The 27234-nt window shown below is 47.2% G+C and overlaps 2 protein-coding genes across 3 annotated transcripts in view; one reads left to right on the forward strand and one right to left on the reverse strand.

Moving 5' to 3' along the window:
- The window catches only part of LOC135914423 (uncharacterized), a 10637-nt gene extending 10481 nt beyond the window's left edge, over positions 1-156 (reverse strand). The window contains exon 1 of the mRNA XM_065447263.2: positions 1-156. This exon is cut by the window's left edge and continues 168 nt beyond it. Within this exon, the coding sequence (XP_065303335.2) occupies positions 1-134 (134 nt within the window). The 5' untranslated portion in view covers positions 135-156.
- Positions 157-3379: 3223 nt separating this feature from the next.
- LOC135914453 (phospholipid-transporting ATPase ABCA3-like) overlaps positions 3380-27234 on the forward strand; it is a 45627-nt gene continuing 21772 nt past the window's right edge. Inside the window, exons 1-13 of one of the 2 annotated variants that reach the window (XM_065447314.2) lie at positions 3380-3500; positions 4191-4624; positions 6802-7053; positions 9201-9504; positions 11657-11905; positions 15287-15475; positions 15941-16125; positions 17011-17136; positions 18010-18127; positions 18972-19126; positions 20286-20441; positions 25384-25556; positions 26513-26723. In XM_065447314.2, the coding sequence (XP_065303386.2) occupies positions 3491-3500; positions 4191-4624; positions 6802-7053; positions 9201-9504; positions 11657-11905; positions 15287-15475; positions 15941-16125; positions 17011-17136; positions 18010-18127; positions 18972-19126; positions 20286-20441; positions 25384-25556; positions 26513-26723 (2562 nt within the window). In that variant the 5' untranslated portion in view covers positions 3380-3490. The remainder of the gene's footprint in view (positions 3501-4190; positions 4625-6801; positions 7054-9200; positions 9505-11656; positions 11906-15286; positions 15476-15940; positions 16126-17010; positions 17137-18009; positions 18128-18971; positions 19127-20285; positions 20442-25383; positions 25557-26512; positions 26724-27234) is intronic. The other variant, XM_065447315.2, reaches the window with a different exon arrangement.

A 27234-nucleotide genomic window follows, 5' to 3' on the forward strand; every position in this document is an offset into this window, starting at 1 on the left:
TAGCGGTCCTTTCTCTCGAACTGCGGCGAAGGCGACTTTGGAGGGGCTGACCGGAGTGGCCCCCTGGGAATCTGTTGTGCGGGGTAGGATAAGCGGACCCCTGGGGCCCTAGTCGAGGTTGACGGGCCGATCATGTTCTTATTCCCAAGCTATGGCTCTTACCCGCTACTAGGGATCGATAAAATTGGTCTTTAACTGCGTGAATACTGACTAGTCTAAATTAAAACTTCTAATATGAATGTATGAGCGCACATAGTCGCTAGCGAAACATTGAATGAATGAACAAACATTTGTTGAAGAGAAGTATGGCTCGCGGCCTACTCCTGTGTGTTTTCAATCCGAATAGCATTCTTGGTATTGTCAGACCAGTTATCTATTCAGCTATCTAGTAATACAGCACGCAATGTGGACCTATCTTGGATATAGTGCAGTCTAAAAACGTTGGCCGATTCCGAAGGTAGTGCACTCTAAATTGTGGGCCGTTCACGTTGGTACGTGCTACTGGGTATGTGCCACTTTTCAATGAACCCCTTTGACGTCAATTTAGGTCACTGTTTATTTGTCACTAGGTGTGCGGGACTTCACAGCGGCGCCACCCAGCAGGCGCAGCGTGTTTACACTCTAAGAACAGTTTACACCCTTTGGCTTGCCCCTTCTGCCACACAAAAATAATCGTCATCTGCCTTGATGCGTTTCCTTTCTTTATCGCTGCAAGCCCGGAACTTTCCAGCGACGAACGGCACGCGCGTTATCAGAAGGGGCACTCCAAAGGGTGTAAACTGTTCTATGCTGATAACGCGCGTGCCGTTCGTTACTGGAAAGTGCTGGGCTCGCAGCGATAAAGAAAGGAAACGCATCAAGGCAGATGACGATTATTTTTGTGTGGCAGAAGGGGCAAGCCAAAGGGTGTAAGCTATTCTTAGAGTGTAGAGGGAAGTGCAAGAGAGGAAAGCTGCTGCATCACTGCAGCACACGTCCCATACATGACGCGTTTCAGCTATTCGCAAACTTCGATAGTCATCGCAGATGACTTGTGCCTAAATTTTTTTTGAGGGTGGGGAGAGAGGGGATGATTATGACAAGTAGGAATATATTCGCCTACCTGGCGTAAAGCCAGGAAGCAGAGATGTCTTTCTTGACGGCACTTGTCTCAACAAGATACTCCAATCTTGTATGTTGCAATACGTGTTCTAAGTGGGTGTTTGTGTGTTAAGTGTCACAGGTCCTGCGTCTATTATTTCGTTTGCCGTCGCATTCCGCTGGAGTAGAATGTTAGGCGTGCCGCCACAGGCAAAACCCTTTCACTTTGCATTAAAGGAACTGCCTTGCCGTTGTCGTCACAAACACGTTCGCGCCACAAACGCAATTGCTCGAGGAACCCCGAAAGATGAAAGGTAGCCAGAAACCTGCAAAATGGTTCGTCTAACATTGCAATACCCACTGGTGTTTGGGATTTGAATTATCTCTATATATCTTACTTCCGCTAGAAATTTCTTTACATTTGTGCGCATAGTATTGCTTTTTAGAGCTGAGCGTGGCAGTTTGTAAAGTATCCTCTATTCCTATGGTGTTGTTATTGTTGACCAACTAGCTATGGAAGATTGGCCAATATATGGGCAGATAATTCGAAGTTATGATAATTATATTTTCAGGACTGCTACACAGTAAATTTAGCTGGAAGGTGAAATCAGATGTTATAGTTATGATAATGTTAACAATGCGAATCGATCATTATTTATTGGAAAGTACAAGGAAAATGAAAAGAGTTACAAATTTAACAGGGCGTTCGGTTGGACTCGGTCAGAAATTCCTGCATGGCGGAGCAAGCATCCCTGTGGGTCAACCTCAAAGTAGAGGCCCCAAACGACAGAATAAGAGGTTATGTTAAGTTTAGGCTTTAATATATATATTAGAGAAAGTTGAAAATTTGCAGGCGCAAGTTGCAATCAGCAAGCGCAAGATAAGGGCAATTGGGGATCGCTGGGAGAGGCCTTCATCCTGTAGTGGACATAACATCAGGCTGCTGCTGATACTTCTGATGATGATGATGATGATGAAGAAGAAGAAGAGGAAGATGAAGAAGCAGCAGCAGAAGAAGAAGAAGAAGAAGATGATGAAGAAGATGAAGAAGAAGAAGAAGAAGAAGAAGAAGAAGAAGAAGAAGAAGATGAAGAAGATATATTGATAATGAACATTTGTCTTTCCCTCTGTTAAGTTCAGGCCAAGTCTTCAAAGAGGTAACTCCAGAAAGAGAGAGAGGAGGAGGAGGAAAGAACTTTACTGTGTGCCCTGCGAGTTGGTGGGGAGGGCCAAAGGCCCCGCCTAGGTGACGGCCAGGAGTTCTTGAGTCCTGGCGGCATCCTCGGCCCGCTGGACGGCCCATAGTTGATCCTCGAGGGCGGGGCTGAGCAGCGCGCGCTGGGAAGCCAGAAAGAGAGAGAGAAATGAATTTTATTGATTGACCAGACCTGTTCGACTTGAGCCCAAAGGTGGGCGGGCCTTGCTCAGTCCAGGTAGCCATGGCTCCCTGCCGCCACCCGAGCCCTGTTCACCAAACGTAGCTGGTTTTCAGGGTGTTAAATCACCAATAGAGACCCCCACTGGTCTTGCAATTCTGCTTCTGGTTCCGCTTCTTCCTGCTCGTTATCGCCTGGTGGTGGTGGTGGTGATGGCGGTACATCCGGTTTACTCCTGCACCCCAGCACAACGGACGGACGGAAAAAACTTTAATGGAAAAAGGACCTGCGAGGTTGCCAGCCCGGGCTCAGGCCACCCGGGCATTGTGTGCGGTGAGGCATAGCCTTTCCACCGCTGCCCGGGCCCGCTGGATAGCCCATAATTGGTCGTGTAGTTCTGAGCTAGTCAGAGCGCTTAGCCATCGCTCCTCGAGAAGGTCCGGTTCTATCTTGTCCTCTACGTATACTGAACCGATCTGTGTGCACTTCCACACAATGCGGCGCAGCGTGCTGGGCGTGTCCGGTGAGTAGAACTTGCAGTCCCACCCGTAGGTCCCCGGAATACACGGCGTGCAGCAGCGTTCCGTGCGGGTAGGTTCCAGCCTGGAGTCTTCGAAGATATTTTTTTTTCTTGCAGTGACGTGATGGAGAACAACATTAATCTGAGAGCGGGTATCGACGAATATCTAGTGAGGAGCAGTGAGAAGCTGCCTTGCGCAGATCGAGGCCCGACCTTCAGGAGGCCATCCTGGAGTGGGCTGAGAGGATAGAGGAGGCCTACTTCAAGTGGTTCCTCCCTTGAACCTTTGTTCCGTTGCCCCCTTCCCTTTAAAGAGGGATAAATAAAGTTTTACATCATCATCATCATCATCGACGGAAAGAAGAAAGAAGCTCACGCGCACTTTCTCGTGCCACTAGCCGCTCCTCGTGGCACGAGCAAGAAGAACACGCCTGTTCCCGACGCTCGATCGGCGCCGTTCGACACTGCCCTTCGCCACGATCTCACCGCGCAAGCCGTAGAGGGAACTCGAAAAATGTCCCAGAGTGAGTAGTATTTAGACGTATTGTCCACGTGCCGATACACGAGCCGCCGCCGCCGCCTCGTGTATCGGACAGCTACGTGAAGCTGAGGGGCGAATCGGCATTGACAGGGCTGAATAGCCCTTTAAGAGTAATAGCGGTAGCAATTACAGTTAGCAGTGTAGTAGTAGCACAACGTGAGTACTACTGATATTGGTAGACAACTAACGTTCTAGTAGAATCTACTCCGTAGTATTAGTTGTAGTGTGTACAGTTAGCCGTAGTAGCAGCGTCAGTAGTAGTGAAGAACCTGCCACTGCTAGTGCTACTTGTAGTAGCAGAGGTCGTATATAGTAATGCGTACAGTTTGTAGTGAAGAAGTGGTGATGGTAGAGGACAAGACAAGCACAGCTAGTTCTAGTAGTAGTGGTCGGGGTAGTAGTAATAGCTAGTAGTAGTCAGCGAAGCTATAGTAAAACCAATGCAATAGCTGCGACACGTTGTCGTATGCTAATGCATCCTAATGCGCTGTATAAGCTTCCGGTGATCTCGTGGTGACCTTGTCGTTGACTGTGTACACCTCGAGTACCCCTTGCGAGCTGCTCGGGTTGATATGCAGGACAAATCCTTTTAATGCTTTTATAGCTTCGAGTAGGGCGCCGGACGCCTACCAGTTAACGCCGCGCAAACAACATCTCATTCGTAAATCCACAGTCGGAGCCTCATCCGGAGCAGCGCCGGGAGCCACACCCAAAGCCTCACCCAAAGCTACACCCGTAGCTTCACAGGTAGCCTCACCCATAGCCGCGCCGGAAGCCTCACCCAAAGCCCCACCCAGGGCATTAACCGGAGCTTCACCCGGAGCCTCACCCGGAGCCGTACACCACCCCGCCGACGGCGCGAGCCAGCCGTACCTGTGGGCGCGCCAGCTGTACATCATCCTGTGGAAGAACATCTACCTGAAGCGCCTCTGTCGCCACTACACGACCACAGTGTTGGAGATCGCGCTCATGGTCACTTTGCTGATGGGCATTGAGGAGGACTCCGTGGCCCGCGAACCCCTGATGCGACGAGGCGACACCACTTTCGTGGTCACGCGCACCGGCACCTTCTGGAACACGCAGACGGACGTCGTCCACGTGCGGAAGGTGCGTAGTATCTTTTTTTTTTTGTAGGAGTACTTCCCTCTACCTGTTTATTTCAGCCTTTTTTAATGAACATAACATTTCACTTTCCCTACTCCCTCTCTTGCTTCAATGCCTTTAACTTCATAGAGTTGAGACTAACGAAATCCCGGATCGCCTCATTTTTCTCGCTTTTTATTAGCTGTAGTACTAGTAGTTAGTAGTAAGCAGATGTTAGTAGCAGCAGCGTAGCAGAAATGGCAGTTGTAGTTGTAGTATTGGTAGTACTAGCACAAAGTAGTGATTCAGGTAATGGTACAGAGTGACTGCCGTACGTGGTTAATGCCAAACTTCTAAAAAAAAGCGGAACAACTTTTCTTTCGTAGAAACGTGCCACGGTAGAGTGGGTGACAACTCTTTCTTGCAAAGTTCCGCGCTTTGTAAGAGTTTCAGTCTTGTGCCGTATTTTTGCATACTTGCTCTTTAAGGCAGGTCATATAATATGTGTGGTAGATAACCGGCGGGCTGCTTTTGATAACAGAACGGGTGCTATGGGAAGAAAAACATTAGATGGTGTGTCGAGCTTAGGGGAATTCATAGGGCATGAGGTGGAGTCAGCGTAACTCAATCTATCTTGGCTTCGTAACTGTCCCTCATTCCGTCAACAGTTCACAGTTGTCAACGGATTTTCCTCACCACTGTGGGACGTAATCTCTGGTGTACCACAGGGAAGCGTGCTTGGACCCATACTTTTTCTAATCTACATTGGCGACCTTTCCAATAACATTTCATCCCGTTTTTCTTTTCAGGAGGACTGTGTTGTTCACCATAAGATCACTTCGGAGACTGACCATTTGACCCTTCAAATGATCTTAAACCTATTGTTGATTGATGAAAAAAACTGGCAAATGATCATGAACCCTACTAAATGTAAATTAGCGGCAAGCATGGTATTTCTTATTTCCACTACTGTATTGATAACACCTTCTCGTGCAAAGCTATGCCGTACAAATATCTCGGAATCCAGTTCCCACCAAGTCTTTAATAGTGTTGTCACATTTCAATTAATCTGCGACAAAGTATCGGAGACATTAGGTTTCACACGCCGAAACCTGCAAAACTCGCCTAGCTCCGTTCGAAAATGAGCACATCAACAGTTGGAATTCGTCTCATATATTTGGTCTCCCCACAAAAATACCTAATTGAAATGCTTGAGTCCATTCACAACAGAGCTGCCCGGTTCATTTCCAACAATTTCTCCCCTCGCCGATGTCTCCCACCTTCATGATTTACCGATACTTGAAAATTGTCGTTCTATTTCAGTTTTGTGTTTGTCGTAAATATGTTCATACCCGCACTTCATTTTTGTTTCTGAAATCGCCTCCTCGATCTTCACGGCGCTTACATAATCATCTCTGCTTTAACCGCATATATGGAAAAACCCAAGCATTCAATTCATCTGCACAACTTAAAGCAATTATGCTTTGGAATGATCTTCCTTACAACTCAATTTCTTTTTCTGACCCTGGAGGGTTCAAAAACCACTGCTGTCGGCATTTATAGTTTTACTATTGTTTTAAATGTTGCTTTCTGTGGCACTACTCTTTCAGTTGCTCTAAATGTTGTTTTATTTTGTACTACTGTTTCACTTGGTCATCGGTTTTTATCATTTGCGCGTTTTTGTTTTTTAATGTTCGCGTTAATAGGTTATTTTATGGCCTTTTAAAATCAACTTTGTATTCCTATATAGTACCACGTCCGTAGTACCGTTACTCTGGTTTCTTATTTCTGTACTGTATTTCTAGTGATATGCGCTCTCTTCACCCACTGCTCTTCGGGGCCTGTGAGGTATGAATGAATGAATGAATGAATGAATGAATGACGATCCCTGGGAGGCCCTTTGTTCCGAAGCGGATACGAAATATGATGATAACCAATGATGATAATGACTTCATGGCTGTCGGCGCAATGCCAAGATGAAAGAAACATTCAAAGGTGTAAAGCTGCCCATTTTCAGTCGGAGCAAAGACATTTCTAACGTAAACTCCCAGGCGCAAGTTGATGGCGCGTGTGGTTCGGTGCATAGATGTAATTGCGTTTATGGACTGCACACAAACACGCTCACGGTAAAGAGATTTTCACTGTAGGCTTACTGCGCATGGCACGAAATCACGAAAACGCTCGGGTGCTCTCGCGAGCAGGTGTACTTCGCGCCGAACAACAGGTACCTGGACTGGCTGACCCGCACCGCGATGGCCGAACTCGGTGTGCGACACGTAATCAACGTCGACACCGAGAAGCAGCTGTTCATGGCGGCGCACCAGGTGGCCAATAAGTCGCTGCCCGCCCGCGAGGTGGCCCTGTTCTACGCAGGCGTCGGCAACGACACGGAGTCCAAGCCTGTCAGTCTGCACGTGACGTTCTTCGCGGGACGCTTGCCCTTCGACATCCAGGTGCGCCGTCGCCCTTTGCATTTTGCCTGCCCGATTCTTTCGACACTCTACAAAGTCTTGTCGACTGCATTGGCGTGTCCCACGTTTGACACCGAGTGAAACGCCAACGACAGAGGTAAAGAGATTATAAAGAAAGAAGACGAAACAGTTTAGTCTAAGCTTTGTCCCTAATGTGTGAGAATTGAGTCAGCAAAAGATAGTGGGATGGGGTGTAGCCGCACCACTCTCTCTCCACTAAAGAAAATCGGGTAGGCCTAGTGACTCTGTGTCTAGCCATATACGGGAACACTAGGTTAACCTTCGGCACTTGCCGGGTAACTGGAAGCGCCTAACAGAAGGCTTCTAAAGTTGCTTCCAGTAAAGGAAGCGTAGAACCAATGTATTGAGCCTAATAGAGGGTATTTTGAAGGTGACCGCATTGATGCATCTTAAAATTTGTGAACTTTTTTTGAAGCATACTCGATGGTCCTTTAGCACATCTTTTGAATATTATACTAGTGCTCCCTGCTAAGATTGTTATTCCTGGGCAGCTGTTGCTCCAAACTGCTAGATGGCCTTCCGGTTGGCAAGGCCCCTCTTGGAAGTGATTCGTCATGTTATGTTGTGACTGAACTTTCTAGCCCAGTAAGGCAGACATTTTACGGTGTGGATAGACCAGGACAAGTTTGTAGCAGGTGGTGCGTTGGGGCCTGCTCACTTGTGTCCAGCAACTTGCCAATGTATCGAGCTCTGAACCCAGGCGTCACTGCCCTGCCGGCAGGCAGACGGCGTGATCGGCCCATAACAGGTAACTGCTGATGGATGTAAAACATAAAGAGCATGAAATATTTCCTCGTGTTCAAAAGTGGTTGCAGACTCGAAGCTCTACCTCGATCTCGTGATGATTACAATCGGTAATGGCGTTGAGGCAGAGTCACCTAGTGTGACATTACGTCTATTTCTACTTTTATCACGTAAGGTACGCCTCAGCAGCAAATGAACAGAGCTACTGTAAGTGCATTTGCCTCCCCCAGTGGTAACCTTGTGCAGTAACTCCACTATTGAATGAAGCGCAGAGCCCCCTCTCGACTGAAGGGGGCAGTGCGCCCGGTTTCCTATTATTTACACGACTAAATCCGCAAGGTGGAGGATATTTCAGGAAAGGAAAGAAATGCCATCTACACTAGAGTATCACGAAGCTACAAAGAAAACCCATGTAGGTTTCTCAGAAAGGAGAATCTTGCAGTTGAATAAACATCCATCCTGGTCTGGGGGAAGCCTTCGATTTGAAAAACCCGTGTGGGCATCCCTTGTAGCGTCACGCTACTCTACGGTTTGTTAACTGGAAGGCGCTTGTCTTCGTATGTTCCATGTGTCTTTGTCTAATTTATTCTTGCTTAGATTTCCAGTTAAGATGTCAGCCCAACTAGCCCAACAGCCCTTTTGAACTACTCCGTGGTTGACGACATATGTAAAGCGCATATCTTTCATCGGCTTATCAGACCAGTTTTCTTTCCTGGTATGTACTCCTCCTCGTGGGCCGATTCCTGAGACAGTGAAGCCTAACACATTCTCAAAGCGTTAGCTGTCACGAGGGGAAACTGGCACGTACGCACATGTGGCACTTTTCAAAGCGCTGCTGGCGCCATTTTGGGCCTAGGGAAGCATGCGTGCGTTTGTGACTGAATGGTTAGAGCATTAAGCTCCTGCTTTGGAAGGCGGACGCTCGATACCACCATAGTTCACGTATTTACTTACAGTATTATACGTGGACCTACCCACTTTGGAGGTATCTGACATAGAATACTGGAGGTGGGTTGAGCGTACGCGAGCGCCATCGCAGTGCGCATGAAATCGCAAGTTTTCAAGATGCGAAGTACAGAACAGACGCGTTAACGCGTCTGTCATAGCTTTCTCGAAGCGTTTGGCCATTCACTTACCGTGACAATCGTCGTTCATTGTTTTTGCACGTTTTGTTTTTCTTCAAGGGGAGTACGGTAGCGCGATTCAAAGACGGGACAAAGGAAGGCACAAAGGGACACACACACCGTACTCCCCTTGAATATGTATTTCCACTACCGTACTCCCCTTGAAGATGCATTACCAACAAGCCCACATTGCAACCCTCGTGAACTTTGTTTTTCTCTTTCAATTTTGGCTCGGTGCAGGTGCAGTACCCGCAGCGGCTCATCTCGATGCCCGAGGGTCCCGTGGTGGAGGAGGAGCTTCCCGAGATGAACACGCTGCTCCCCATCATCGGGGCTTTGCAGCAACGTCACCTCGAGATGCAGGCACATCGCTTCAAGTACCCGCACCCCGTGGAGCCGGTCCAGCTGCAGCGGTTCCCGTTCCCCTCGTACATCGAGTACCGGGACACGAAGAACTACGCTCTCGTGCTGACCCGCTTCTGCATCGGGATGCTGGTGCCCTTCTCCGTGTTCGTTGCCCGGCTGGTGGACGAGAAGTCCACGGGTGAGCGGTGCTTGTGTTTTCTTATAGGCGTAACTTGACGCGAAACAATTTGAGGAGCAATACAGAAAGCAGCGCCTTTCCTGTCTTTTTCTTCATATTTTCTCGCGTCCAACTACACCGACAAAAACAATGAACCAACCAGCCCAGCAACAAGAAGGGATTCGGGGCCTGCTTTGTTTATCGTAATCAAGGGAGCATCAAGGATAGCCTGTAAGAAAGAGGGGGTTGAGGTACGGCTTATCAAAACGTGCACTGAAGCTTGGAGGTGGGCGGGAGGGGAAGGTTTTTTTTTACTGCACACTCCGTTTTGTCAGCATTGAAGTGCCGACAAGTATCGGAATGGAGAAAAGAAAGCAAGACCCTCCCCCCACCCGGGTCCCTCCCACCCTCTCTGCATCCGCCAGTGATGAGAGGTGCAGGTATCGCGAACCGGAGTTGCGCAGCACGTAATGGCAGTGTTATTTAGAAACTCGTTATTGAGTCATGCTATTTGCGAGACTCCGGTTTAAACGCCAAGTGCGTACAATATGTACTAATCTGGACATACTGTACGTCATGTTCGCCATCTTATCAGCTCTGCTTGGCTCAAAGCACGGCTACGTCCTCGCTAATTGGTTCAAATGTCGAACATAGCGAGATCCGACATTATGGCGGAATCTGACAGTGTCCGGAACAGTACCCACAGTTTAAATCTGGCTCATCACCAATGAATGACAGACTAAAACTTCCCTTGGATGTCTCTTCGCTTATTGCCTGTGAAAAGATGCCTGAAATGGCAAACCGAATAAAAAAACTGAGTTGAAATATGTTGTCAAGAGCTAACGGACCTGCTTGGGTTCTGATAGGCAGTGTTTATTGTCGCTTCAATTACTCCAAAAAAAGTGTTTCACCCATGACTGTATCAAGATTATTGAAATATTAGGCCGGAGGGTGTGTTCGCAACTGGAATGATTGAAAGACTACAAATGAGGAAAGAAATGCCAATATTATTCTTCTCCAAGATAAAATGAAATAGTTAACTGTGCTGGGCGCTTTCAGATGAGTCTGTTTAACCCCTACTTTGTTGTTAAAAAACGTCTATGTAGTGCATGTCCTGCATTGAGTCTTTACTTTTCGTGCAGCGTGAAATGTGTACCGTATTTTCCGGACGATAGTCTGCAGCCGACGCATTGTCCGCAGGGCCAATTTGTGCTCAAAATAAATTTTAAAAACCTCTTAGATTGTCCTCACCGACTGTGTAGTCTGCATGGGCGAGCTTCGACGGAATTAGGTGTTTTATCTTGCCGGCAACCAGCAAATAGTAGGTAAGCAAAACCTTCATTGTCAACCAATAAACGCCTGGGTTTATTAAGACTATAAACGAGCCAATTCTAGAGGTCGTCAAGATCGCTCTCGTCGGTGTCGATGCTGCCAGAACAAAACAAGTCAAGCATGTCGGATTCGATGAACGGCTTCTCGATGTCTTCATCCCCCTTCAGAATATCTATTTCTTTCGTACGGTCGACTGACTACACCGAGTTGGAACAACGCCGTGAAGATGCAGCATTCGGTTGCGTATCGTCACGGTGTTTCATATTTTACGGCGTATATTTCTTGTAGCCCAAACAATATTTCTAGCTGCCAGAGTAATGAGCTGGAAATATCGCTCGTGCGATATTTCCGGAGCATCGCGGAGCAGATTTTGCTCTGTGATTTAGCATGACAAAACTTCACAGGCACAGTATGGCCACGTTATCTTCAAGCGCCCTCTCACATCTTAAACAAAATTCTGTCTAGTCTGCATGCATAGATAGTCCGCACCCAGCCAAATGTGACATTTCAAACTTGTATAATCTGCGGACTGTAGTCCGGAAAATACGGTACGCAATATTCTACATTTGATCACCATAAACCCTAGTGGTACTACGTTTCACAGAACAATTTTTGGTGTTGTGAGATGAGAAAAAATGAAAGTAACTATTTTCGAACATCTACTTCTAACTGGTTATTTCTTGAAGCGGTGACCTGAAGTCCTGTAAATTTTTTGCCTGCATTAAAAAATTTTTGCTGGTCTCTCTCGTCGTGCATGCCTTCGTATGATGCAATGTTGCATCGTCTTCAATTCTCGCGGGTGTCGTTCTTGGCTACAACCCTTTTACGGCTCCTGTCACAGGCTTGAGGGAGATGCTGCGGGTCGTCGGACTCGGCGACTGGGTGTACTGGCTGAGCCACTACCTGAGCGGCTTCTTCATGCACATCATCATCGTGACGCTCATGATGCTCTTCGTGAGCGTCAAGCGCAACGAGGAGGGACGCGCCTTCATCCAGTTCAGCGACCCGCTGCTCCTCTTCACCATACTCATGTGCTTCTGCAGTTCGTGCCTCATGCACGCCATATTGTTGTCCGTGTTCTTCGCGAGCCGTAAGTGAGAAGCGAGCACGCACGTTTTGCGAATGACGACTTCAGGGACTTGTGGTCCTATGCGAACATCTCCTGTGTTCGATAGACATATAGACATAGACCTTGCATATGCGACGATCGCAACCTGAACGACAACCCTGTGCTGTAGATTTACGCGCACGATAGATTGTTTATTATTTCTCGATTTAAAACTGTTAAAATAAACTTTTATGTTGCAACTTGTTTGTTAAACTATCAAGTCTCGTGTTTCTTTTTGTTTACAAGAACCATTCAGGATATTAGACAGGGAAGGCTTAGGAATGAGGATCAACGGCGAATGTCTCAGCAACATTGGGTTTGCAGATGGCATTGTCCTGTTCAGCAATACTTGGGACAAATCACAACAAATGATTGATCACCTCAACAGAGAAAGTGTAAGAGCGGGGTTGAAGAGTAATATGCGGAAGACAAAGATAATGTTCAATAGCCTGGCAAGGTAACAAGAATTCAGGATCGCCAGTCAGCCTCTAGAGTCTGTACAGGAGTACGTTTGTCTAGGCGAATTACTCGCAGGAGACCTGATCAAGAGAAAGAAATATACAGAAGAATAAGAATTAGTTGAAGCGCATGCGGCAAGTATTAACGAATCCTGACTGGGAGCGTACCATTGAAAAGAGAAGTGTGCAATCATTGCATTCTACCGGTGCTAACATATGGGGCAGAAACTGGGAAGTTAACAAAGGAGCTCGAGAACAAATGAAAGAACACGCAAATAGCGATAGAACAAAAAATGTTAGGATTAACGTTAAGAGACAGGAAGAAAGCGGTATGGATCAGGAAGCAAAGGGGATAGCCGATATTCTAGTTGACACACAGAGAAAAACATAGAGCTGGGCACATAGAGCTAGAACATAGAACATAGAGCACAGAGCTCCCTACGCATGTAATGCGTAGGGAGGATAACCGGTAGACCAACAAAGAAGTTCCAGAACAAATTAAGAACCGTACAGAAAGTGATGGAACAAAGAAATGTTAGGATTAACTTTAAAAGACAGGAAGAGAGCGGTGTGGACAAAAAAACAAACGGCGATATCCAATATTCTTCTTGACACAAAGAGTAAAACATAGAGCTTGCACACCATGTAATCCGTACGGCAGATAACCGATGGACCATTAGAGTTACAGAATGGCTGTCAAGGAAAAGAAGCGCAGTTGATGACATGAGAGAACTAGGTGGGATGATGAAATTGGAAAATGTGAAAGGCGCAAGTTGGAATAATGCAGCGGAGGACAGGGGTAATTGGAGATCGGAGGGAGAGGCTTTCGTCCTTCAGTGGACATGAAATGGGCTTATGGTGATAATAATGATGATGATAGTGATGTTTTCTTTTATTTGAGGCTGTTTACATATCGTAGGTTTACGCAGCATGAGTATGTTGTCTAGTCTGCCACCTGATAGTAAATTATGTTTATGCCATGAGCAGAACTACAATACAAACCACTCATTGCAGTTTGGAACAGTTCTTGGCTCCCATTCTAGTTAGATTGTCTTGTGCGGATGACCTGGAGCAGCATTGCATGTTTTCCTGAATGAAATGAAAAAAAAAAGTGTTTAGAATTTAGAAGTGCTGCAATTGATCGTTCATATTGCACCCCCCCCCCCCCCCCCCCCGACAGGAATCATCTGGACAGTTTGGTGCGAGATAAAAAGATGCTGGTATGAAAAAAGTTGTTGTTGAATGTAAAAAATAAGCTATTTTGCCTATATATTGTACAGCCATCGCAATGGTACCACCTCGGAGGGACCCGACGCTTTTCATAGAGCATATTGTTTGCACTGATTGTTCACGAATTTAAATTATCTTGCGTTTTAATTTGTCTCACATAGGAGCCCGTTAACAGAACTGATGCAGTCCAAAAAACGAGCGCTATAGAAGTGGTACAACCACAGATTCAATCCAATTCCAGCACCGTTTGGAGGTCACGTGGCAGAGGTGAATCAGTGTACCTACAAGTTAAAATTCGGACCGCTGGGATCTTATCGAGGCGACAGACAGACAGACAGACAGACAGACAGACAGACAGACAGACAGACAGACAGACAGACAGACAGACAGACAGACAGACAGACAGACAGACAGACAGACAGACAGACAGACAGACAGACAGACAGACAGACATAGACAAACAGACAGACAGACAGACAAACAGACAGACAGACAGACAGACAGACAGACAGACAGACAGACAGACAGACAGACAGACAGACAGACAGACAGATAGACAGACAGACAGACAGACAGACAGACAGACAGACAGACATAGACATACATAGACAGACAGACATACATAGACAGACAGACATACATAGACAGACAGACAGACAGACAGACAGACAGACAGACAGACAGACAGACAGACAGACAGACAGACAGACAGACAGACAGACAGACAGACAGACACAGACAGACAGACAGACAGACAGACAGACAGACAGACAGACAGACAGACAGACAGACAGACAGACAGACAGACAGACATAGACAAACAGACAGACAGACAGACAGACAGACAGACAGACAGACAGACAGACAGACAGACAGACAGACAGACAGACAGACAGACAGACAGACAGACAGACAGACAGACAGATATAGGCACATATAGATGGACAGATATAGATAGACAGACATAGACAGATATGGACAGATATAGACAGACATAGACAGAGACAGACAGATTTAGATAGATATGGATAGACGGATGGATGGATGGATCGTTGTGGTAAGTCTGCTCAGCATGTCCAGCACTATAGTTTTCTGTCGTTTTAACCCTGTGACGCCGTGTATCACAGCGCTGAGGAGCAAGGACTCTTGTGTGCTACGGACATTCGCGGAACCCTTGACGCCATTTCACCGTGAATGGAAAAAGTGAAGTACAAATTGCATAGCGGTATTATTGGCATACCGTTTAGAAGCTCCTACGCGAAGGTGCCGCGACTACTGTCCAACAGCGTCTGCTTGCCTCGCGACCATGGTACACACGGGGTGCTACCCTTAAGAAGTGCGTCGGCAAAACAATATATAAACCGAGTTTCGTTAACAGTACTAAAACGTTAAGAAAACCTCTCAGCTTTCGCCTTTGCAGAATACATGCGCTGCTATGTCATCCTATGACAGCCCTTTCAGCGCACCACATGGGTAATTTCACGCTTGAGAGAAGGGCCGTTGCCCCGATACTTGCTGATACAACCGTCCAGTTGACGCAGTTGGCGCGGCAGATTTGGCTCGTGAATAGCGACTTGGTGCATTGTCTGACAGGATTTTAGAGTGCATTTACTTGCGGCAAGCCTTCGACCATCGGCAATCTTTGCAAATGTGGCATCTGGCGCGCTGCGTGCAGCTCAATCGGCCGTAGCCGGCGCCATGCTCTACTGGACTTTCAGCTGCGTCATGCCCTTCCTGACGCTTGAGCACGCCGGCGGCCAGGGCTACTATTACATACAGCGCAAGCACAAGCTCTGGACATCCATATTCCCTGGCATGAGCTTGCACTGGAGCTTCCGGGTGCTCGAGCGCTTCGAGAAATTCGGTAGGTCTACGCGTGGCGTGACATGTAATCTGATCGCCGACAGACCATCAGTTGTGCCCGTGCAGATGCTATAAAAATATTTTACACGGGGCACTGTTGAACAAACTTAAGATTGATAGAAAACGGGCTTCGTTCCTTTCTAAATCTGGTCAAACATTATGCGAAATTCAACAAGTAGACTTTCGCATGCAGATAAATTGCCCTCAACAATATGGCTGAGCTTACAGAAGTAGCTGAAAGACAGATTTTGAAAGCTTGAATTTTGCGAGAAACGGAGGTCAACGTATGGTTCGCACGTTCATGCGTTAACGATTCTAGTCTGAGGTGGGCCATCTTGTTGTCAAACTAAATGTGACGAAAAACTACTTTGGGATCTTGCGCATTGTCAAATTCTACATATTCTTCTGCAGTATCTGTCTTTGATGTCCGTTTATAAGTACCGATAAGCATGTCTTTGATGCCCAGTTGAAAATGGCGCCAGCTGGAAGAACTTCTTCGATCGCGCGGCCACACCCGACAATGTGACATTGGCCGAGATACTGTTGGTGGGCATTCTCACCGACTGTACCATCGTGATCACCGTGTGGTACCTCGACAACGTGTTAGCGAAGGGCCCGGGAATACCGAAGCCGTACCTGTTTCCTTTCAAGGCGAGTAATCGAGGCGACTTCACTGTTACGCTGATACATAACATTTGCAATCACAAGGCATACTCCTGGCAAATTAGCTATGTATATTTACCCAAGGTGGATGAATCCTTATGAAAGGGGAAAAATTGTCCCCCACTAAAGCGTATCACGAAGCTACAAAAGATGCCCTTACCTATTTCTCAGAAAGCTTCGTAGTAGAAGAACCGGGAACTGAACTTAATATCAACGCCTTTTCGAGGCGGTTGCTCTGCCACCTGAGCTATCCAGAAGGATAGGAGATCCCAAAGCTAGGCGGTAATGATCGACAACTCAAAACGCAAGAACACTGCATATCACAAATAAGTTCGGCGGAAATCCCAACGGCCAATTATCATAAACTTCTAGCTTCCTGCATGATGAGCTAAACGAGAACAAGGTGAAGGCAGAAGCCAACGTTTCGACAAGTGGACTTGTCGAAACGTTGGCTCCTGCTTTCACCTTGTTGTCGTTTCGCTCATCGTCTTGAATTTCCATCTCCCACATTCCCGTGTTTTCCTGCATGTCATAGTCCTGCATGTCATATTGACCGCTAATGGAAGACGAAGACAGAGAAAAACACAGCTTGTCTAGGGGCTCCACCCATTGAGCGTTTTAGTCTTCAATAAAGTTGTTCTTCTTCTTCTTCAACTGCAATGTTTTGAGATACCTGAATGGGTTTCGTTTGTAGCTTCATGCTAGTTCAGGTGGGTGACGATGTTTTCCTTCCATGGTGTACTTTTCGTGATAATTCTCAAGGAAAGGCAACCGTTACATAGGAAAAGCTTACGTACTAATCTAGTATATGCCCCTAGTCTTCACAGGAAGCACATCGCGATATCTTCGTCCACCCGTCGCTTTTGGCTTCAGGTTAAATACTGGGTGCCGTCTATGACGTTCATCCAGCCGCAATTGAAGGTGGTCCTAGAAGTCCTTAACTTCGAATCTGAGCCTGGACATCTTCTGCCCGCCATCGAACTTGTCGGCGCGAGCAAGGTAAAAATTTCTGCCCCATTACTGAGGGACAAAAACGCCGCGAAATGTTTTTGCCAATGGCACTGCCTTGCCTGCCTCCCGGCCTAGTGTCTTGTATTCGACGATCGTGACTGCATGTGATGCGCGTGGTATGTGATCGCCGAGTGTTCACTGCTCCTGAACAACTGGGTACCTGCTCTTCGTACCGGTGCTGTAAGGGAACCGCTTCTCGAAGCGTAGAGAATCGGGGCAGGTGCATCACTCTATTTTGGAGAGGAGCCTCTCTTGCATTCTTGATTTGTCACTGCCTGTGGGTCACTCCGAGACAACACTTTCACAGTCGTGCATGTGAAAAATTTGCTCTGATGCAACATATTTTCGGCTTTACACTTCAGCAAACAATTGATGTACATATGACGCTTTCACCAAACGCAGTTCTTGAATTTATGTTGTCCTTAAAGGCCTCAAGCGCGACGTCATTAGCGGCGTAAACTTGAGACCTAGGTACTATTAGCGAGTATTTCGACAGTTTGTGCAATATCTATGTTGAAATCGAGAACGCACATCTAGATTCTGATCTATTGCAGAGAGCAGTGGTAGCGCATCTTCAACGTGCTCGCAATGTCCAGGGTAATGGCGTCAAAATGCCGCGATGGACTCCAGTCGGTCTCGAAGCTAAATACCCAAACAGTAGACATAGCTCATTTCCAGAAATAGGGACACGTATAACTCGGTGCGCTAACTTCTTTTGGCGTTTGTCTTTCGGCATTGCAACAGAGACATTGCTGGAGAGGTGGAAAGACCAGTACTGTTAATGATAGGGCGATGAATGAAGATCCTCCAGTGTCACACTCTCTAGTAGTAAGTACATCTCTCGGCACTGCCCGGTTGCAGGACTACGCCGGCGTGGTGGCCGTGCAAGACGTGGACTTACGCATCTACGATACCCAGATCACTGTGCTCCTTGGCCATAATGGCGCGGGCAAGACAACTTTACTCAACATGATTACAGGTGATGCAACGTCGCATGTGTGTTTGGAAATGATCTCTTTTCAGATTCAGCCTGTATACTTGCTTAAGATTACCATGGTATTTGACGCTGTTGCGCGATAATTGAGAACGCTGTCGAGTGCACGTGACTGACCCGAAAAGTATTGAAGTTCTTGACAATGATCGTGAAGCAGCTCTCAACCACTGCAGAGTTTCGTATAAAGTGTGCCCGTGATGCAGGGCTTTTTTCGACAGCACACTTGATCTCGATGCATGTTCTTGCTCAAAAGCACACAATAACACATTATGATTTGCGTGCGCCGTGCCCCAAGACACACGAAGGAAAGCAGCCCAAGCAGCTGAACTTTGTTCCATCGTCTGCACTGTTTCGCTTTGTCTTCCAGTAGTACACCGCAACAGGAAACATGTCACTGTTAAGAGGTGCACGTCGTCGCACTACCAACCTCAGCACTTATAAACGCTTTTGAATGCTAAGACAGGGCAAAGAGACACGGCTCTCAAAATTGAACAAATTAAGTTGTGTTTAAACTGGTGGTGCTAAGATTGTACTCGACCATAAAGTGTGATGCTGTAGCGCATCACTCCAAAGGCAACCGGTAGTAAGCTTTCGAGATCCTAAGAGCGAAGTATGGGACAGCCAAGAATCTCGAGGGAGGAACATTTAGACATAAAGTGCGGAAATGTAATTGGGCTGTACGATGAACCAGGGCCCGTATTTACAAAAATATCTTACGCTCGATTTGTTTCGCAATCCAACCAATCCTGATGCTGGTTGACGTTCAATGACAAACAGTACTTACGAATGTAAAGCTTTGTCACTTCAACCCCAGCTCCCTTTGGTGCAGGTTTTCTGGACTGCACGTCCGGCCTCATTCTTATCGGCAACTACGACATTATGGATTGCACCAGAGACGCGCGCCAGAGCATCGGATACTGCGCGGAACACAACATCTTCATCGAGGACCTCACCGTCGAGGAGCACCTTGTGTTCTTCGCAATTGTACGCTGGATTTGGATATGCCTTCGTAGTTGCGGTTTGTTCTCTCGTAGTATTGAAGTGAGCTTTGCCTCTGACAAGTTTACCGCTTCTTTGTTTCTATCCTCTACCCCTGTTTTATATCCGCCGCAGTGACTGCCTAACCTTCTGCTGCTGAGCAGCTGCTGGGTGGTAGGTTAAATTTTTGGCCAAGGCAATCGCTTCCCTAAAAGGCAGAATGCAAAGTATTCGTGTTTCCAATTTCTGGCGCATGGATAACAAATCTAGTTGGCCCTACGCGTTGACAACCACAGCGGCGTTTCTGATACCTCTTAAATTCGTCAACCAATCATTCACTGAACCATCCATTTATTCAGATGATCATGTAATGAGCCTATAAAAGGATGGCTTTTTGTACAAAGGCGGGTCAAGCGAAGGAAAGGAGCTTGGGAAGAATGTCTAAGGGCTGTTAGCCATTACTCTTTGGAGAGCATACGTTAGAATATAGTCCAGAGGAATCAGTCAATAAACGTCGTATTATTCAATACGCACAGGGTCGCTGCAAGGTGTGTGTCACCCGTGCTAGTGGACCACTATGATGAGTGCCCCTACTTCGTTAAGTTTTCACTTCCGCCACCCAGCCGCTCAAACGAAAGAACAAATGCTAGTGGTGTAGCGTGCATCGAGAATCCACAAAGAGAACGTTATGTTACCAATGAGAATGACAAGCGCAGGAAGGAATGACGAACGGTGTTAATGGCGGTGCTCGTGACTGTACAATGCTGCTGAAAGCGACAACCACGCACTTCGCACTTTTTTCTTTTTTGTTGGTGTGGCAGTTCTGTGTCCTCGCTTGAACTATGCGATGTGCGATCCCTGGGCACGTAACGGCACTTCCGCAATGACAATGATGCGGTTATCTCTAGCTGGGAAGGGAACGCCGAGCGAGGCCACGTAGGAAATACGTTGGAAATAAGTTGGAAACTCGCTTTGTGAGCGTGGCTCCACGCCGGCTGAACCAAAGCGCATTCTTACGTTCCCTATTCAAAACTTGTCTGATGCCGAGTCAGGACGAGCGGGACAAAGCGTTGTCCAAAAATGCGCTCGCTCACTCAAACATTGACACAGTTTCAGTGAGGAAGAGCAGGGTCGTTTGACAAGAGCGTCTCATTTTCCGACCCAGTTGAAGGGGATACCACTGACAAACGTTCGCTACGAGGTGGTCACCCTGCTCCACGACGTCAGCCTCATGGAGTACCGCTCGGTGCTGGCCGTGGAACTGACCTTGGGCATTCAGCGGCGCCTCTGCACGGCTATAGCCATTCTCGGTAAACCAAAGGTGAGGTGACTTCACTTGTCCTCCGCACACTGCGTGCTTCGAAATATTGCGCTTTGTTATTTTTGGCAGCGCATCATTTTTTTTTTACAGCGACGGCTCCTATGAGCTCTCGGTCGTTGGTGTCGTCAGCGTCCATCGTTGTCCATGCATGCAGCATTGCACCTAGTGTACATAATATCTACCGGTAAACCATGCGGTGTAACTTTACGTGCTACCTACGCGTCAGTAACAGTAAACTATGCCTAGAGTGACGACAGCGTGCTCTCGATGGATGTAAGCTATATACACGTGAGGAGCTTTTTTTCGAAATGAGCCAAATCCACAAACCGGAACTAAGTCAGATGAAACTGTAATGACAAGAAGAACTAGGCAACTTTCCCATAGAAAAACCGTTGCAACGAAATGGCTCAAATAACGCAAGGCGAACATGTTCGCAGATCGTATTTCGTATCGGAAATGAGCCAGATCCAGCTGCTGCACGGATCAAAATGAGCGAAATCCATTTGCCCAATAGAAGAGTGCTTTCGGCGTGACGTCATTTAGCCAACATGGCAGCCTCCTTGTCAGTTCCCGCCTGACAGCTCAGAGTGTTTCGTTCGTGTTTTCGCGAGTTCTTCGCTTTTCTGATATCGTTTTTCATGGATTCGGTTGGCAACGAAGAGATCGGCGAAAGATCTGTTCCCAGACGTCGACGACGAAGTGAACAGAAGCCGCGTCACCGCCGTAAAAGCAAGAATGCGCCGTTGCCAAAATGTAAACACGGGAAAAAGACTCTCAGGTGTGCGCTTGTGACAGAAGCATCCACTAAACGTTTCAAGGAGGTTTTACGAACTGTGCAACGTGGAACAAAAGGCTCTCGTTTTGATGTGCTGCACGCTATCAGCCGTAAAACGTAGGAGAGGAAAAGAAGCGGAACTTCGTCGGAGCCTTGCTGCTGTTTACAAGGTACGGCTAGAAAATGGGCAAGAGATTCGTGTTTGCTGCGGTATGTTTTGCGCAGTGCTTGATATTAGTCAATGCACAGTTACTCGCTATATAAAGCACAAGCATGAAATGGGTGAAGTGAAGGCCGACAGTCGTGGCGGTGACCAGAAGATCAAGCGCTACGGTCGAAAGCGATCACCTGTTGTGGGTTTCGACTTTGGGCAAGAGAGTCGCACTGCAACCCGAAGAAGACAAAGACGTTATACCTTCCAATTGAGCTAAGAGCATCCGAAAGCTGTGGCAGACTTATAACCAACAAGCACCCGAAGATGCGAGGGTGAAGTATGGCTTCTTTCACCACATTTTCGAGCGAAGTTCAATTTTTCGCTTAAAACACCAAGGACAGACGTTTGCTCTGTATGCCTGAAAAATGCGTACGAGATGAAAACTTGTGACAATGTTTCACAGAAGCAGCATGCCATACCAGAGCAACGTGTGCACAGGTTGAACTATAAGGCTTTTTTATTCCCTGCTGCGTGAGAAGAGGGAAGACTTGAAAACTTTCTCATTTGATTGCTAACAAAATCAAGTGCTCCCCAATGTTCCGGACCAGGAAGCCTACTACAGCCGCCAGGTGTATCAGTACCACCTCTGCGTGGTGGAAAGCCAGGCAGATGGATCAATGCCCAAAGAAGCCGTCCATTCCTACACGTGGAGCGAAGATGAAAGCTCCAAAGGAAGCAACCAAGTAGCCAGTGCGGTACATAATACACTTCGAAGTGCTAACTTCGAAGGAATTAAAGATGTGCGGTTAGTAGCTGATGGTTGTGCTGGACAAAACAAGAACAGTACTCTGCTTTGCATGATTCTTTCATGGCTCCAGAATGAGACTCCAGACGAAGTCTCAGTAGTTTCCCTTGTGTTTCCTGTCACAGGGCAGTTTTTTTTACCCCCAGACAGGATATTTGGCAGAATTGAGAAAGATATCAGACGACACGAAGAAATCCTGAATCCGCAAAGTTACTAAAGGATTTTTTCAAATCACGGCACTGTGTTAGAGCTTGGAAATGCGTATGACTGGAAGGCCTACTGCACGGCGGTGATCGTTCAAGATAACCGAAACGAAGGTCTTCTACATTCAAAGAAATGCAACTAGTGGGAGTCCTCAAATTAGAGCAGAACCCCACGATAAAGTTTCTGTGTCAAATTTCGTGTCAGTGCTAAAGAGGAGAAGGTTCTTTTGCACAAGCACCCATAAAATGTGCACTGTACACACATCATGTCAACGAAATGAAAGTCAGAGATGTGACCAGCCTTCTTGTGCAACATTTTGGAAATTCATGGCAAGACAATGAAGAGATTGCTTACTTCGTTAGTGTCTTCACGCGCGCCCAAGAAAATGATCCTGCGAAACAATTCGAAGAGAGCTGCTTATGCTGCCAAGAAGACGCACCTGCTCTGCATACATAGTTCTAGTGTTCTTGAAGCACAGCAGTGTCCTACTGCCAATGTTACTATAGCTTTTCTGCCAAAATTACATCATGCCATTCTTGAAAGTCAATTTCAATAAAGTTGTCATAGCAATACCACATCAAATTGAGTGTTTCAATTCAATACGAGCCAAATCCAAAGTTCTCATTCTAATATTGGTCAAACCCGCCGCATAATTTTTCATTACTTGTGGCCATAAACTCTCAGCTGTGCGCTTGTGACAGAATCATCCACTAAGCGTTTCAAGGAGGTTTTACGAACTGTGCAACGTGGAACAAAAGGCCTTCGTTTTGATGTACTGCACGCCATCATATATATATATATATATATATATATATATATATATATATATATATATATATGTGTCATATAATCATATCACACATATCATATAATAGCTTTGATAGCGTTGTATTTAGGTGCGGTAACAAATTTTCGCTTTTTTCTCAACTTCTGTGTATGTGGATTTCACCCATTTCGAAAAGAAGTCACGTGTTTCTGAGGCGGTACACGACATTTACGTGGAATGCGAGTGTAAACGTTAAGAGTGGATAAAGTCGGAAGAATCCGGCAGGCGTCAACAATCACTGATCAAACTCAGGAGCATGCTGCTATTCAGCATAAAGCGTCATATTCGCTGAGGACGGTATGAGAGAATGAAATTCCGTTTGTATCCTTTCTAGATTAGATCGTGGTACTTGACTTCTGATCTATCGCGCAGTTATTGTGTCGTAGTCATAACGCTGTCGCCATGTCACCGTCCATGCACCATCAAATGTTTTTTTAATATGTTCGAGTTACAATCAGAAACTATCATTTCTGCATCTCACGTGTACATTGTGTATTGGCTATCTCGTGATGCGACTTAGTTCAAAGAATTTAGTTCAATAAACTACTTGCGCCAGGCGCATGGCCATAGAAAAAACAAAAGAAAAAACGGCGGCATGAACCCATCCCACGACCTACCGCGGTGGCTTAGCGGTTATGGCGTTGCGAAGCTAAGCACGAGGTCGCGGGATCAAGTCCCGGCCGCGGCGGCCGCATTTAAATGGAGGCGAAATACAAATACGCCCGTGTCCTGTGCATTGGGGCGCGTTAAAGATCCTCTGAAGGTCAAAATTAATCCGGAATCCCCCTCTACGGCGTGCCTAATAATAATATCGTAGTTGTGGCACGTAAAGCCCCGGGATTCAATTTAACTAATGGCATGACTTTTGATGGTAATGCGTTTAGCACAAAATCCATACAGTGGCACGACGTACTGTCATCGTTGAAACGACTTATGAGGCGTGTACTACAGCGGGACTCCTCTTTCGTGCCTCCCTTAGAATACTAGTCGCCATCTAGCGCAGCCCCCATCGCGAATCCTGGGGTGGCATCTGATACACGTGGGGCACCAGCGCGTGCGAACGCTGAGAAACCCGTGGTGCAGCAACCGGACTCCTCTCTCGCACCTATTTCTGTACATGCTGCGCCATCTAGTAGCACTGACGAGAAGTCCGCGCATGGCCTCCGAGACGAGAAGCGTGTCGCGTCGGTGCCTGTGACCGCTGAGAATTATTTCCTCGCTTGCAGCGTACTCAGTGGCACATACTCAGTGGGTGAAGTTACCGAGAGGTACATTGCAGAGTGCATTCATGGTGCAGCTCAGTAAAGCGCTGGCGTGAAAGGTGTTCATTGAAAGCGGCACATATCTTGTACGCTTGTGGCGCAGCCTGCTAATGCGTCGGTTGCTGTCCTTGAAGAATACTTGTGACTTGGGTTCAATTCCGCTCAGCATCGGAGAAATTTAAGAATATTTATTGTCATTGTAGAGCGGCACATTCCCAGTGGAACATAACTAGTTAGTTAGCCAAGGCGGCGTCAAAGACGTTCATTGAAGACCGGCACATGCAGACCGAGTGGCGCACACTCAGTGGTCCAAGTAGGCGTCAAGGAGTTTCTTCGAACAGCGGTGCCTTCCCAGTCCCGCATCTATAGTGACCCATGTCGACATGAAAGAGGTTCGTTGGAGAGCAGCACGCGTGTACACATCGGCAAGCACTCGGTGACCCAAGCTGCTCCGATGGTTGGCCTCAAACCCTGTTACCTCAGCGCAGCATCCCGATGCCCTAACCATTCGACTACGGACAACTCAGTGATCCAGATAGACGGGATAACGGTTGGATAGATAGATAGCCCCAGGAATGCGCGTGAAGTACCCAAAGAATGATAGTGTATTAAACAACTTCATCGCACGCTCGTATGTGCATGCATGTGCACGCGATGCTGCGTGGTCGTACTACCCATTAGGTGTCATTACATCCTCTGCAGATGCAATATTCCTTATAGCAAACACTACAAAAAGCCCTGACCTGTCCGTGCAATGTCGCTCACGCATATGCAAGGGATGTTCACACGACGCTGAAAGTGCGATCAAAATTCGTGGGAGATACGTCTACTGGACATATGCAGCACAAACTAGGATTATCAGTATACTTTCAGTGGATATGCACTAAATTTCGTTGTGGTCACTGGGCTGTTGCAGGTGATCATCATGGACGAGCCGACGGCCAACATGGACCCCGACAGTCGGCGAGAAATGTGGGAGCTGCTGCTCAAGATACGCCGCAGTTGCGCAATCTTACTCACCACGCAGCACCTGGATGAGGCTGACATGCTTGGCGACCGAATAGTCATCATGGCCAACGGCCGCATCAGGTTGAGCGATAACGGCAGTAGTTACACAGCAGGCACATTTTCTCGAGTAAATCGTTGTACAAGACATGTGCTTGTGAACGGTTGATGTCGTGCGCCTGAAGGTTCCTCGAAATCATCATCATCTTCATCATCATAATCAGCCTGGTTGCGCCCACTGCAGGGCAAAGGCCTCTCCCATACTTCTTCAACTACCCCGGCCATGTACTAATTGTGGCCATGTTGTCCCTGCAAACTTCTTAATCTCATCCGCCCACCTAACTTTCTCCCGCACCCTGCTACGCTTCCCTTCCCTTGGAATCGAGTCCGTAACCCTTAATGAACATCGGTTAACTTCCCTGCTCATTACATGTCCTGTCCATGCCCATTTCCTTTTAGTATTTCCTCGAAATACTAATTTCAAAAAACCAGGACGGAACACGTCCATTATCAGGTATGGATACGCTATAGCACCCCCTGCATGTGCTCTCTCACTCACTCACACACACACACACACACACACACACACACACACACACACACACACACACACACACACACACACACACACACACACACACACACACACACACACACACACATACACACACACACACACACACACACACACACACACACACACACACGCGCGCGCGCGCACACACGCACACGTACACACACACACACACGCACACACACACAAACACACGCACACACACACAAACACACACACACACACGCGCACACGCACACGTACACACACACGTCGTAGCGCAAATGTAGCGCAATCCCAGCTACAACCCGCATCATCCCCTGCCCCTCCCACTGTACCCCCACCCTAACTATAATCCCTCTCCCCCCTCATTGCCCAGCTAACCTTTCTCTCTCACACACGCACACAGAGAGAGAGAGAGATACAAGCACTTTTTTAAATTGTCCGAGGAGATGAATGAATCAATCAATCTGTCAATCTCATGCAGGTGCAGCGGCTCTCCGACTTTCTTGAAGCAGCGGTTCAGCACCGGCTATCACATGCGGATCAAGAAGTTGCCGAAGTGCAACATTCCGGGCATCGGTAAACTGCTGGTGAAGTACGCACCGAAAGCCAAGCTGCAAAGCAACTCGGACAACGAGGCATTGTTCATCCTCGGTCACCTCGCGGCCTCGCAGAAGATTGTCACAATGTTCAAGGTGAGGCCACAACTTGCAGTAAATTTGGTTATAAAAAAATCAGTCCATTGATTTTGTTCTTTCTCTCGCGCGGAAGCAGTCTTCGTTGCACCCTTTTCTTAATTCGCAAATGCGCTGCGCCACATTGTCCATTCGCCAGATCAGTGGCGCCACAGGTGCGAACTGTGCGTACTAGATAATTAGGTTTTCTATGTACTTTAATTACGAAGGTTGCGTCTACGTCATCTATTCCATACAACACATTGAGAGGGAGTGACAAGAAGCGAATTGCAGCGCTTGTCCTATTAGGGTTTTCTGTTGTATCCATATTTTTTTTTTCGCAAGACAGGTGCCAAATTGGCTTGAAAGATGTCGTGCTCACGCGCATTCCGCAGTGTGTTTTCCCGCCGCGTAGATGACTTATTCAGTCCACCGGAGCTCTCAACACTAGCAGCTGCTGCTATGTTACCGAGGCGCCGCCACACAAGGCCGTCTGGAAGCTTGTGCTGACAAGGTCGCATTGAAGTTTCTG

Source organism: Dermacentor albipictus, chromosome 6 (genome assembly GCF_038994185.2).
Source record: "Dermacentor albipictus isolate Rhodes 1998 colony chromosome 6, USDA_Dalb.pri_finalv2, whole genome shotgun sequence".
NCBI lineage: Eukaryota > Metazoa > Arthropoda > Arachnida > Ixodida > Ixodidae > Dermacentor > Dermacentor albipictus.